The following is a 15,101-nucleotide window of genomic DNA, read 5'->3' as shown; positions in this document are numbered from 1 at the left end:
TTAGCCAGCAAACAGAAGCCCTAAAAAAAGTTTCCTTTTAAAAAAACTCTCTTAGCAAAAGACTAGACCTTAACAGCCAGTGAAGAGGCCTCACAAGAAAGTTTCAGATCCTGTGACCAAGAGCTCCAGAGAGTCTCTCAACATCTGCCTAGAAGGATAATGAGCTGAGAGCAAAGAGGTTGGAGAAACAGAGCAGGGTTAAGTAGATTTGAGTACTGTTAAAAATAGTTTCTCCAACTGTTGAAAATTCAACAGAAAAAAAAAAAAAACAGAATTCAACCTCAGAAGAGCTAGATTCTCCTTTCTATTTCCCCCTCTCAATACATTCCTACTGAGTATCCTAGCTACTACTGAATGCATTTGGTATAAAAATACTCTAACTTTACCCACACTTCTGAAGGAATCCATCAGCCCTAGCAGGATATTCTCTAAACTACTAAATGAAGAGAACCAGACAGACAGCTGAAAACAGCTCTTGATTTCAGTGCAGAAAAGGGATTTGTTTGAGACAAGTATTTGGAGGATTACCTTCAGCAAAAACTTCATTTTGAAGGAAAAAAACTGGCATACTTTTTCTGGAGCAGTCCTACAGCAAGATCAGAGCTAATCATCAGCTCTTACTGGAAGCACTGCAAGAAAGCAGTTTGCAGGATAGCTTGGCCTAAAACAAGACTGCTCCAGTAACAAATTGTTTCTTTCTCTGCTGGCATAGGAGTGTATTTTAGACACTTATTTTTCCTTTTTGCACACTGTGGTTCAGGACATGAAAGTCCTCACACTTCCTCGGATGACTGCTCTGCAGATAGGACACAGTCTCAAGTTGAGGGCACATTCTCCACAAGCTACCAGATGGCCACAGGGAACGAATACAACAGACACATCCCTGTCCATGCACACTTTGCACATCCTTTCTTCTTGCAAGCGTCGGAGCTGTTCTTCTGTGCTCAATGGAGACTCCTCTTCACAAAAGAAAAAAGAAAACCCATAGTGTTAATGCTGTAACAATTCTAGAGAGCAGATCATTACATTAAAAAGTCAGAGCAACTGCTCATTTTTTCCAGATTGACAGCAGAAGTACTTTTCTCAAGCAGATTTCACTTAAGCATTATTAGCTACAGCTGTTATGAACTCCAGCTTATCTACTTAAGACTTGGCACACCTGCACATTGCACACTGAGCAGGGTGTATCAGTATCACTGTACTTCAATATATATCCCTGATTAAAGAAAACCCAAACTGTTTTAAGATAAGTCTGCATCACAAAGGAGCTCTAAATCCTGAGTAAGGTCTCTACATTCAGCCACAGTCCAGGCTACTGCACACTCCTTTTCAAGACTAAGGAGAAATACAACCATCATGATACTGTTACTACAAAAGCTGTCCTCATTATGCTTGCACATAATTCCCCCACCAGTCACCCCAGTGCACCTTTTTGCTGCACAGGTTGCATTTCTCCTCTTGAACTTGATGTTTCAGCCTCTCTCTGAACCGCATCTGTTTAACCAGGAAAGAAGGCATTAAACATATTCCTTCCCACCCTCTTCAGACAATGCTGCTTAAAGAGCTGAAATATCCTTATTTCAGTCAAGCAGTCTTTACAGAATTGTCAACCTTACACACTCAGCCTGGTCAAGCTGATGCTCCCTGGTGCTTATGTCAGTATGTCCTCATAAGGAGGTTAACACGTGCCTATGCCTATCATCTTCTCAAAGCTTCCCCTCCACCCTCCCCTCAGAGGGTGGTGAGGCACTGGAACAGGTTGCCCAAGGAGGCTGTGGATGCCCCATCCCTGGAGGGGCTCAAGGCCAGGCTGGATGTGGCTCTGGGCAGCCTGGTCTGTGGTTGGTGACCCTGCACATAGCAAGGGGTTGAAATGAGATGAGCATTGTGGTCCTTTTCAACCCAGGCCATTCTGTGATGATTCTATGGTTCCATCAGACAAGAGCCATCAGCTGCTTGTTCCTGTTCCTTTGCTACTGTTTAATCACTCTCAGTCTTGTGGAAGTCATTTCATTTTTGTCTGGACAAATGTAGCAGACCAATATGGAGACAGTAGCTTTAGAAAGCAGGCTTGCTACTAAAGAAAGGCTAGCAGGAAACATCTTCAAATAAGCTTCACTTATCAGACTCCATACAGCAGACACCACAAAGTAGACATATAAACCAAGTAGAAAATGTATTACCCAAGCCAAAGTGCAGCTATTTCTAATGAAGTCATTGATGCAATCTTGAATAGACCTTAAATGTACCTGTCCAAAAAGCCTTGCTTCGGGCAACTGCCTTAGTCAGTTGCACCCAAGGATGGCAATTTGTGCATAAGTCCCACATAATGCACACCTGCTACTGCAGTTAAGGGCTGCAGAAAACATCAAAGATGTCTACACCACAACCTACTGGAGACATTTCCTGTATCTGTATCAGTTACTCCAGTAATAACAGACTCTTCAGGTTTCTTTAAAGGTACCTCACTCTTCAGCCTCTCAAAGGAAGACAGCCTTTGATATGTATCTACTCTTAATTCCAGTCTAGGAAGAGAGGAAGCAGACCCACAAGACACTCATAACAGTGCTCAAGATAAAGTGAGTAAGAGGTTGAACATCCACCAAGAATGTGGGTGGGCAAATCAGTCAGGCATACCTCTGTTTTCCTTTGCACTGCTGCTCTCTTCCCATTCTGGCCGAAGCAGATCAGAAATCAGTTCAGACTCAGAAAGGTAGAAAGTCCCAGTCAGTATGTATTTATTCTCTACCAGGCTAGCAACCCAGGTAGGGTTGAAGCCCATCTCCAGGACATTCTGTGCTACAGAAAACTGATCCAGAGAAGGAAGAGTCTGCAACTTCCAGTTCCTTAAAAGATCTGTAAAGTAGTAAACAGACTCTTCACAAAAAACAGTATGCTACTCACTGAAACCATTACATATAAAGTGGCATTAATTTCCAAAGATTCAGGTTATCTATATAGATAAAGTAACATCAAGAAAGACAGTTTCCACTTCCAATAACTCAGAAGAGCCAAGACAAAAGCAATTTCATAAGAATCAGGAGAGTAACTTCAGGTGTTTCATTCTCCAGCATCAGTGAATAAATCCCTCTTTTTTTTTTTTTTGCTCCAGTCCAACAGCCAAAATATCAGAACTGTTTTGATGAAGATCAAGTAGAATCTCTCAATTTACGCCTCTCCTGCCTCAGTCTAGCTGAAACATTCATCAGTAAATACTGAAATACAAAACTCTGCTGGCAGTTCATTCAAAGGCTTAAAGATTTAAGCTCACCTATCAGACAGGATCTTCAAGAGAATGAGAAAAAAAAAAAACCACTTTTCCACAGTTACAGGAGCCAAGGTTAACCTACTTAAGTTTCCAGTAGCAGATGAGGATAGATCCCCAAGGCTAATGCTTTCATAAACAGCAGGGACCTTCTAGCTGTTCTCTGGCCTGCTTAAAATGCTGCAGCATAAAAGATTCAGACAAACATCACAGAACTGACAAGTAGAAGTAAGATGGGACAAACAAGTCATTATCCAGACTAGCTAAATACAATTGGTCTTAAACAGGCTAAGAGTACAAGAACAAGAACAAGTACTTCTGCTAGAGACCATTTCCCAAGAATAAAGGAGAATTGCTTCTAAAATAACAGAACATTAAGCACCAACTCTGAACATACAAGCAAGAGTGGGGTAGAAGAAAAAGATACAACACTTAAACAGAACAGCACTAACCTTGGTAAGCAGAGGACCCTCGTCCCATCTGATCCCTGGAATCTCTCTGAAAATGCCACAAGAAAAAACGTGCTCAGAACTTGCCAACAAACTCTCATTCACTACACACAAAATATTTATGACTCACTGGAGGTGGAGTGCTGGCAAAGGACTCTTGAACACTGCTGACAAATTCTCTCCCCATTGATCGCAACAAAAATTCACACCTATAAGCAGAAAGATTTCAATGTATTTGTGCAGAACCTCTTAAGAGTGGGTAAGAAGGTAGTAGGGTTAAGCTTAGAAGCAAGCAGTGCCATCAGTTTATGAGCCATTACCAGCACACCTGTGACTCTCAGCTGGTAGTACTTCTACCTTACAAAACAGAAGAGTAACTGAGTGGAATGCACATGTGCCTTTTGGTCTTGCTACAAGGGACACTTGTAAGCCAAGATATTTACCTTGGATACCATTTGGCATGTTCCCTCCAAGGGTCATCTCCAAATGCCCAGTTCCTCATACCTCCATCACAGTAAAAACACCTCACCACATCACCTTGGCCTGTAAAAGACATTACAAGACAGTTTACCATCTGATACAACCTATGCTCTCCTAGCTCTAATCAGAACCTGGGGAGACTGAGCGCAAATCACAGGCTACAGAACAGAGGAGCACATGACAGCTTATCAGCATCACACAAGTTGTTTAGGGGCACAAAGACAACAGAACTCCCACAGCTGCAGCCAGCTGATTCCAGAACTGGGTCACAAGGTAACAAGCAGCATGCATGGGAGCACCACAGTTCACTTGTACACCAACCATCCAGCTCCCTCTTGCCAGGATTTAGAGTACAGCTGTAATTGTACCTATGAACATTTCCTTACCATGATCTGCCATAAATCAATAGCTGGTGTAGTCAGCATACATCGCTTCTGGTTTATAAGGCATAAAAAGTTGACACAGGACATTCCCAAGCTATCCCACCCTGCTACTGTGCTTCAACTCACCATCCAAGAGGTGGAATTAAAGCCAAGCACAGTTAAGAACTGTCTACGAGTGCCCTATCTGAAGGCTGATGAAAATTTCAGTGAAGTCTGCCAGTAAGTGTGGGTTACAGACACGATCTTCCAAACACACTTGTATTAAGAGAACTGTTTGAGTGCTCATTTCCAGAATTCTCCAGCTCAAGTAACTGCAGGAGAGTGCCAGAACAGACTGCTTCCTAATGATCCCTAAAGTGAGCCTCTCTGCTGAGCTCTTACTCAGCTGCTCTACAAGTGACCCAGTCCAACAGAAATGGGATTTCAGCTCCAGACACTGCTTTATAGTTTGTTCTGTGCTCCTGGCCAAGCTGCTCTTTTTTATGCTTCGCAGCTTAAAAGACAAAAGCAGTAGATCGGATGTACTGCCTATATTGCTCTTCTGTTACATGCTGCTTCACCTCCACTGCTGCACCCTGAGCAGATAGGTGCAGATTCTTAGTACTTGCTGTAAATCCAGTTAAAGTTACAGTTTCAGTGAAACATCTCACAGAAGTTGACTTAAGAAGCCAGCCACTTTCTCCAGCTGGACAGAAAGATCAGATCAGTTAGACTTTCCAGTGCGCATGTTGCTGTGCCACATCTCAAATTCACCACATTTAAGACTGCCCTTCCATCTTCACCAAGTAGTTAGAGAAAGGCAATTCAGTTTTACTTCAGCAGTGAGGGCATGAGACATTTGGGATATACAGTCCCTCCCCACACACACAAGAAGTTGTTTCAGTAATAGACATGGAAGTGTCTATAAAGCCTGATCTGCAAATATGAAACCAATAGGTTCCTTTACCATATGGAAGAAAGGATGTTTCCAACAGAAGTATCATTATATTAGACAGCAAGAAGGATTCCCCACCCCCACGCACAGTATTGAATTACAGTCAATCATGAAGGTACTGTAAAGATTTTTTCCAACTTCTCAATCCAGGAAACAGTTCTGACTCAGACTTGCTTCCTAGCCAGCATAGCCCTCTCTAGGAGAAGCAGCTGAGGATGTACACTTACATGCATACAAGAAATATTGCATATTTTACTCAAAGGTATTTTTTAGTTTGGTAATACAAGTCCTTATGGCAACAAACCACAGTGACAGCCTAATTTGCCACCTTACAAATCTTATTCAAGTTTGTATTTTTTTTATTTTTTGAGAAGGCTGGAGTGCAAGACAGAGCTTATGAAGCACAGCATATCAAGAAGTACCTTGGGTTCTTCCAAAAGCACAGGTAATAAATAGGTTTGATGAATCTTTAAGCACACACTCTCATTCTGGCAAAACTGGTTTAAAACTTACTGCCTTTCCATTCCTGCTAGTAAGAAAAGACTTAGTGGACTCATCAGCATCCAAACCAGATACCAGCACAGAACTGAATTCTGCCCGAGTGGTAAGACAGACAGCACACACAGAAGGATGTAGTTTATAACCATAGCAGATGCACTTGCAAGTATTTGCACAAGCAAGAACATGAATACACAGTGAAATCTTCAAAAGTTGACTGGAGTAAGAGCTAAGAAAATGCAGCAATTTTTAAAGTAGTGCTTGAGCTAGGAAAAAAGCTGCAAATTCAGTAAGCTTTCTTTGATGCCTAGGTAGCTACAAGCTGGTATAAGAATATATCAGCTGGTTTACATACACTCATACCACCAGAACAGAGCCAGAAAAGACTCACCACCAAAGTGTTAAAAAATATTTCAGCATGAAGTCACAAGCAGTACCTACAACAGCAACACCAACCACCATTTTAAGTTACTACGGGATACTGAATCTGAACCAAGGTAGTAGTAGAAAGTACCCTTGCGACACATTTGCCTTTATGAAGGCACAGTGTAAGAGCAAAACAAATACATCCTGCTTTACAAGGGATCACATTTACTCCAGAGCCTTCAAACACATTTTTGTGACACGTTTTTCCTCTGTTGACCTACAGTGTCAATGTAACATTCACACTACACCATTAAATACTGTTCACAGACCCTCCAGTGACTTCATTATTTGCATTCTAGGACAGTCCAGCTAAACTGAGCTTACCTCAGCTCCTCTCCCTTTCTAGCTCTTGCTAAGAAGTGACAATTCTTCCAATATTTGGCATGGTAAATCAAAATTCAACTGTGAATTCCCCATACAGGAATTTTATGAATGTAGTTTCACAGCATTACACAGACAGAAAGAAAAAAAGAGACTTTACCGGGTGTTCCTACCTGTGTAGAAGAATCCTGCTCTAGCCAGTTGCTCAGGATGCATCTCAGTATACTGTGGCCAGTTCTGAAATGTTGATAGTCTCATCTCCTCTGTTACCATTTCTGGGTATTCTGGTTGGTTGGGCAGGGCTGTCTCCTCACTTTCTATCCTCTGCAAGAGGCTGAGGAACTGCCCATCTACACTGTCAAACACTCCCTGAAGAGGAACCTGTTGGTCCCAAACAGCTCCATGATAAATGAATTTACAGAAAGGAAAGAACTTCAGGTGTTCCACTATTGGGCAATCACCAGGCTCCCAGTCTTTCAGGATGCCACCACAGCTGAAGCACTGTACTTGGTCTCCTGGACCCACAAAGAAAAAGCCAGCTTTGGCCAAATCCCAGGCAGACACTGGTGAGCTGCGTGGCCACTGTGAGAAAGTGCTCAGCCTCCTTGCTTCGTCCCTCATGCTGGAATTGAACAGCTGGCAGCAAGTAGTCCTGAGATGAGTCCCTTCTGCTGGTGCTGTGTCTGCCATGTCCTCGTCCTGAAAGAGGAATGAGAATTCAGAGCAGTCAGCTGGATTCCTGGTGTCAGGCTGAACTCACCCTGTGTTATTTGTTCTACATCCCCACAGCTCATCCCCATGCATATTCTGGAATGCTCGTGGTCTTTACACAGCTGAGCTTGTTTCAGAATTGCAGCTCAGTCAGAGGTCTGGTGCTTCTGGACTTTGCTGCTCAAGTTTTGCTGAATCCTCACTAGTAAGTCTGAAAGGAAGACACTCGCGCTTTCTGATCCCTTCAACCAATTCACAGGAGAGAGGCTTGCAGGAACAATAGCGGAGGGGGAGGGCAAAACCTACACTGCCTCTTGCTGAGCCAATCCAGCTTTCAGGCTGTGTTTAATCCCCAGTTATTTTGTTCAGACTTTAACATCAAAAAAGACTGCAGCCCACCCCAGAAAGACAGTAAAAACACAACAACCCTTTCAGAAGGGACCACATCAAGCCAAGAACAGCCACACTCAAACAGGCATCCTCTCAATATCCAATTAACAGCTAAGTGCTGCAGGATATCAGCAGCTGCAGGATATGAGCAGATTTCTCAGAGCCTTATTATGAGAATTAAACATTACATGTAGAAATGTCTCTATTATGGACTATCCTCCAGGAAGCAATCTAAAATAATTAAGTCCAGCTTCTAGAGGGAGGAGTCAGTCAAGGAAAGGTAAGACATTAAACTTCTTGCACAGAAGTAACACAGGCAGAATACGAAGCTATTGAATTCCAACTCCTCCAAGCCCCCATCCTTCCAGAGATAACAGTCCTTCCCTGCACAATTAAGCTAAGACAACTCAGCTACTGCTTCTAATGCTGGCTACGCGGACAGCAAATACACTTCCAAAGGTCACACAGTTACACAGCCAAGAATTTAACCAATTTAACTAATACTTAAAGGAATCCCCTTGGAGTGAAGTCACTGCAGATATGACTAAATGACAAATACAATTTACTGTTATTTTTTGAATTAAGCATCCTGAAAATCCTTTCACTACCCAACCCAGTAGGTCAGCTCCTCCCAAGGAAATGGAGACTTCTGGTTGTCATAAACAAGCATTTAAGCACACAGAGCCATTGCGCTACACATGCAGATTAGAAAGTAAATACACTTACACACCTAAAGAAATACATCATTTCAAAGCTGACATACAAACCAAGAGTTTAAATTGCAAGCTAACTACTGCAGCACACTGAGTACACTATAAAAAACATTTACACAAAGCACACCAGTATAGCAGCTTACTCTGCAGCAAGCATAGTCATATAAGACCTAAGAGGCACTTAGGCCACCAGCATCTCTAAAGGATTGTTCCTCTGAAATATGCACTGCAGGACATTGCAGGGAAAAAACTTACAGGGCATTTTAGTTGCCAGACCTGTAGGGAAACTTAATAAATCTGTTTATCATAGGTATTGCACAGTGAGATCTTAAAGGCCAAAAGGATGCTTGCTCAGCTTCACACTTCTCAACAGAAACAAGCAAGGAAAAGGAAGTTCATTAGAAATCAGTTTTTTTCCTATAACCATAATCATGGAAGACAATTTTAAGGAAAACAACTCTACATACTTGTTTTAGAAACTGTTTTTGTTTAAAATGTTGTAGCAGTTACTGAGAACTACGCCGCTGATATAAAGAAAAATCCATAGGAAGACAAACCAAGAAGCTGCATTAGCACCAACACACAGCAGAATTCACTGGCTGAGCAGTTTACAAGCACAGTTTTTCAACCTGCACAGCAGGTTCTGGTCTCAAAACACAGAAGTGACAGAGACTCAATATTAGCTGCAGCTCCACAGCTGGAGAGCTGCTCTCATCACGGGCCCAGGCTAAATGAGAATTTTGATTTTCAGAAGACAAAAAGCATTGTTTTCCACATAGAAAATGACCAAGAATTATTATAGGCTACTTCCACTTTGTAAGAGCATGTTACAAGCACTGTAACAAGCCTCACAACAAAGCTACAGAAAGAAAAGGATGGAGTTACTACACTTAACACTTCACAGGAGAAGTAAGTTGTTTGTTTTTAAAAGCACAACTAGGGAGGAAGAAAAGGTATTTCAGTATGGAAAACATGCCGTGGTTCAGAGACATTTAGAGGCATTTGATTATTTGCAAAGCACAGAGATAACTAATAACGAAGGTCTCTCAACTGAAACTTGAAGTTACTATGACACGAGTAAGAGAGAATGCTCTCCTATTAAACACTGTTTATCTTTACTCCATAACCTACTTTTAAAGCAACACCACAGTTAATAGAAACTATACTCTCTAACAAAAGCAGCAGAAAAGTTATTAAACAACAAAAGAGCTTTGCTTACCTAAAGCAAACAACAAATCACAACCAGGAACAGCCTCTCCCAACCCCACAAGGCTCAAGCCTATACTCCTCTCAGCAACACGCACACCTTCCACAAAAGCAGCTAAAGCTCTTACGAGATGTAAGTGACCCTACCTGCCACTGAGGCCATTTTAAATGCTTCATTTTCCCCTGATTGGTTGGTTTTGTTTTGAAATTCACTATTGGCTAAGTGGCCCGATTTGCATCTCTATAAGTGTGAGCCACCAGGGAAAGATAGGGAGTTAATTTCAAGTTCCTTGTGGAAGGTAATTTGTTCGAGTCCCTTAGAAATACCTCAGTCTTGTGGTGCGGTTAAAACCCCAAGAAACAGAATGCACCTCAGCACTTGTGAAGACATGCAGATGAATCGCTATCCATACAAATAGCAGCAACAGCGTTGTGCACGGCACTGGGCACAGCTTAATGACTCCAAAGTGGGATGGATCTGTTACACACTTCAAGTACAAACACATTCAGCGTGCCCCCGGTTTTGCAGATGTTAAATCCACTTTCTAATAAGAAGCAATTAAGTACTTGCTTGAAGGCTTGAAGACTCTGTGCTTCAGTTTTCTTGTCCCTAAAATAAGGACCAGTATATTTCCTAGCTCACAAACATGGTCTAAGGATTTATAGTCTGATGCTGATGTCTATTTAAACCCCTTTGGAACCTGGCAATGTAATGCAGTCTTGAAGTAGAAAAATATTCCTCCATGGCAAATGCACAGACATCTTAATACAGCTTTCCAGAAGCTACAGGGAAACTGAGGGATTTTATTGTCTGCTGAATCAGGTCCAAATATTGCTTTTGCAACGAGGTATTAAGAGGGAGTTGCTTTCAAGCCAGAGCAGGTGACACTATTCTATACCACAACAGGAAAGCACATTTTTTTCTAAATCGACAACATTTTGTGCAACTATGAGTTTTTTTCTTTAATTTCTATTGATACAAAAACAGAGACAAACAACCACATTCTAAAAGGAGGTTGTTTGGATGTAAGTTCTGACATACATCAAATATTTCAGAGCACGTCACACAAGGGCACGACAGCAGCTCCCTAGAAAGGTGACAGCACTGAGCACTAGCAGTAATGCTCTGACCACAATGGCGTTACTTTATCTTTTTCACCTTGCTCTCACACAAGCATGCTTTGCACCTTAAAATTTCCAAGAAAATGTACTGTGAAATGAACAGATAATATCAACAAGAATTCACTGAAGAATGCTTGATTGCTTTGCCTTTACTTTGGGAATTAACACCAATTCTTGCTACCATCGTGTCTCTACAATTTGAAATCTTCCTATTCCTTTGCATTCCTGTAGTCATAATTCAGAATAAAGAATTTTAAGGTCAGTTTTGAAAGGTGCAATTACTTGGAAATGTGTTTATCTCCATGGCTTTTGTGGCTGAGAAGATGCACGCAGCTTATTCTGAAGAATGTCTTTGGGAAAGCATAATTTGCCCATTAGCAAGAGAATGGACACAGGTGTCTTATGCTTGCAAAAAACGATAAACTGAGATTTTTGTTTTAAGAAAAAAGATCCACGTGTCCTTTTCTTACAGGCAAGCTTTTGCAAACATTTTAATTTAAAAAGTTGAAACTTTAAAAAATTAAATACGTTTATGAAAATCCCTTGAGCAGTAGGGGGCAGTACTTATATACAACATTTACAGAACTGTAACACGTGGAACTGGCTCTTTTTAATTTGTCCATCATGAATTTATATGTAATCCACATTTTCATCTGCTCCACATCTCCTGCTCTTGAAGAATGTATCGTAAAAATGTGAAGTACAGAATGTACAAATCCCTCTAACAGAGGTTGTGTGAGGGCTCTATTAATGGGCAGTTGCAAATCACCTGCCCATAGCTAAGAATCATTAGTTGTTCTCAGGAAGTATTTTACAAGCTATGACCTGGTCTTTACTGTTTCTAAGCAACTTTCTTCTAAATGTGACCTCGGGAAGTGTTGGGAACGTGGGAGGCTCCTCAGTCTGCCTATTTCGTGGCCATGCCTATGAAGCATGTTAACAGTCTTAAGGCAGATGTCAGGGAAGCTGTCACAGAAAGCTTAAAAGATCTGACTGTGGCACGTGGAAGGTAGTTGTGATGCACTGCGGTGTTGTGGCAGAGGTGTACTCAGTTGCCTAGCCTTTGCAACCACACTGCTGCTAGGGAAAGCCCCTGGGGTGATGGTGACTGGAGATACGGTTCCACGTTTGCTTTGCTTCAAGGGCAAATCTCTCAAAATACATCACAGATATTCTTCACTTCCATTTAAAAGGTGGTGAAGTTGAACACGCGGAAGCTGAGTAACCTGTCAGGTGCCTTGGGCAGTGTCAAGAACGAGCTTTTCTTTTTCTGTATTGTCATTTCCCTATCCATCAAGCCTCTTAGGGAGGGAAAAGCAATATTAAATTTCAGAAGAACTGGAAGGGGGCTCCTAAGACAATTTATAAATTTCTGGCAGTGATTATTAGCTGTGAGTCTTGTTGTTACTGTTAATACACCATTCTTTTAACATCATGCAGTCTTCAAGACAGGCTTAAGGTTAGCTTTCTGTGGGGAGATGCTCAGTTTTTGGAGAGAGCATTTCACCACCAAAGGAAAGCTCAGAAGTACTACTGAGGTCATTGCAGCAGAAGAAAATGAAGGGACAAGTCTGCTGAAGAAAGAAAGAAAAAAATAAGCCAGCATGCTGAAGGATAGATTTGGAGGTTTTATTTTAGCCCACCAAAATTTTGAAAGCAAATACCATATTCAATAAAGTGTTTTATGCAACTAATATTTATCTTTTTCAGCAATTTGAGTATATTTTTAGTTCTTTTTCAGAGGATTAAGGTGTCCTAATGAGCTTTTGAGCTTGTCTTAAGCCAAGGAGTGCAATGAACTACAGAAAAAACAAATGTTGGAAACAGAAAATATCAGCTAGGATTGACAGCATCACCACCATGCCTCTGTATGAGGAAAGTGGTAAATTCTACATTGCTGAGCTCATTTCAAGGATTACTGGACACACATGCTAGGCAGTGACTGGAAACTCTCTAAGAAGAAATGAATGTAAACACAGTCGTAATATATTTGCTATTATCAGGCTGATTTGGAAATAAAGTAATCAGTAAATGCAAGGGTTAAAGTATAGCTGAAGACAGCAAGACAAATGGTCTTAAACTTACCAGGAAGTACCAACAACTCACATTTTCCTAATGCAAAAGTAAAAAATAAATCCACAAATATATATATATATTTGTATATATGTATATATATATATTTGTATATATGTGTATATATATGTGTATATATATACATATATATATACATATATGTATATGTAATATGTATATATACATATATTTAAATTCACAAATGTGAATTTGGACATATACATATGACATACATATATATATATGACATACACTGTCTTTTAACCTAAAAAAAACAAGAATAGCCTAACAGCTTTAGTTTGCTGTACCTTAGGATGTTGAAGCAAATAGAGTATTCACATGCTGCCTACATACATTCATGGCATTCATAGCTAAGATGATTCATAGTCATACAGTTTCTATATCAAGACTAGTGAACATATATAGTCACATACACTTTAAAGCAGTGCCCAGAAGCATCCAGGACTACCCTTTCCTTCTTTCTTTCTGACAGATGTTCCACTCTCATGCCATGCTGTTTGCTTTTTCACACTTGTTACTGAAGCAATGTCCCTAGATGGCCTTTCTGGCACATGCAGGGATTCTTGGGAGCAGATTTACCTACTTTACACATTATACACATATTGAGAATCTAATTTTGATCCATTTTTTTTCTCTCAAATGTGCTTATATTGTATGTATCTGCTGACTGTAAGTGGTATATTCACGTCATGAAACCTACACAAGAAGTATGTTTAAAGGCAACAGAGACTTACCAAACTAAATCTCTGCACGTATGTTGACACTTTCAAGAAAAAAACACACACAAAAACAGGCTTGTGGCCAAATTAAGGACATCCCCATCCTCCAAACAGACCTCAGGCACCTATGTAAGGTGTGAAGATAGTTTCAGTATCACTGGTAATCAGTTAACATTGTTACAAGCCCGTTTATTGCAGCAGTTTCCAAAGTCAGACATTACATTCTAGAAATCTCCAATAGTAAATAAGATCCACTGTTGTATAGGAGCGTTGGAATGAAACTTTTTATTGCCATCAGAACTCAAATAGGTATAAAAAATTATTATACAAGCTTCTGAACAATACTAAATCACCTAAGAAACTGCAGGACCCTGGGGAAGGCATGAAATGCCATTTTGTTGTGTGCAGCACCTATTAATTTTATCCTGCCCAAAGGATTCTAAGTAGGATTCTGACAGCTATCACGAAATTCCAGCAGTTCTGGTCATTGCATATTCCACCCATTTAGTAAAACGAAACCACTAGAAAAAATAGAAGGGTTAGAAGGGTTTTATTTCACCCAATTTCTTGTTCAGGAAATGCCAGGCTTCCCTAAAAACTACAAAGATACGACTTTGGCCCTGTGGGGTCACAGCTCAGCAGGCTTCTCCAGCACTGCTCCGCGTCCTCAGGCTCTCTCAGAAGGGTTCACGGATGGAGGTCAACAAACCACTTCTCAGCCCTCTGAAATCAGCATCAACCGCGCTGATGGGACCGAGAATTCACCTCCATTCTCCCAAAGCAACAGCTGGAAGGAAAATAAGATGACTTAACCCGACAAAAAGCCACGGCAGAGCGCGGGCAGGCAGCAGTCGTGCTGGCGCGATGCTCCACAGGGCGCTCTGCGGCAGCGGCTGCTCGCACAGAAGGCTGCGCCCCCGGGGCGCAGCTCTTCGCCGCCTTTTCCTCACGGATCTCACATCGGTGCCAGCCCCGCGGCTCGCCAGAGCCAGAAGCCGACGTCCGACCGCCCACCGAGACCTGAGAGCCCCCCCAGAAGGGCGGGGGGGGAATAGGGGGAATAGCGAGGAAGCGGGGCGCGATCTCCGCCCGCCCGCCCCTCAGCTCGCCGCACCGCCCCGCGCATGCGCGACAGGTGCGGTCCCGCGCCGCGCGCCTTCCCTTCCCCTCCCTCCCGCCCGCGCCGGGCCGCGCTCTCCCGGCGTGCTTCGCGCTCACAGTCTGACGTCACCGCAGCCCGGCGCCCGCCGCCATTGGAGTTGGCGGTTCGGGCTCCGTCCCTTGCAGCGGCCCGGCGCAGGCGGGCAGGCCGGGGGGCATGTGAAGGGACGGGGCCGGCAGGGCACGGCGAGGCGCGACCGGCGCCGGCCTACCGTCCCCCCGGGCCCGC

The 15,101-nt window shown here is 42.3% G+C and overlaps 1 protein-coding gene across 1 annotated transcript; it reads right to left on the bottom strand.

The window, feature by feature from the left end:
- Window positions 1–756: 756 nt before the first annotated feature.
- On the bottom strand, window positions 757–15,031 carry BIRC7 (baculoviral IAP repeat containing 7; the record flags this gene model as incomplete). Its single annotated transcript, XM_079543212.1, is given in 11 exon segments — window positions 757–959; window positions 1,429–1,494; window positions 2,638–2,856; window positions 3,718–3,763; window positions 3,845–3,923; window positions 4,158–4,257; window positions 6,930–7,455; window positions 13,727–13,785; window positions 13,788–13,836; window positions 14,671–14,731; window positions 14,943–15,031. Coding segments are annotated over 11 exon segments (1,497 nt in total).
- Between the last annotated feature and the right edge of the window lie 70 nt (window positions 15,032–15,101).

This window comes from Tetrao urogallus, assembly GCF_951394365.1.
Source record: "Tetrao urogallus genome assembly, chromosome: 16".
NCBI lineage: Eukaryota > Metazoa > Chordata > Aves > Galliformes > Phasianidae > Tetrao > Tetrao urogallus.
This window is presented reverse-complemented; position numbering and strand designations above follow the sequence as displayed.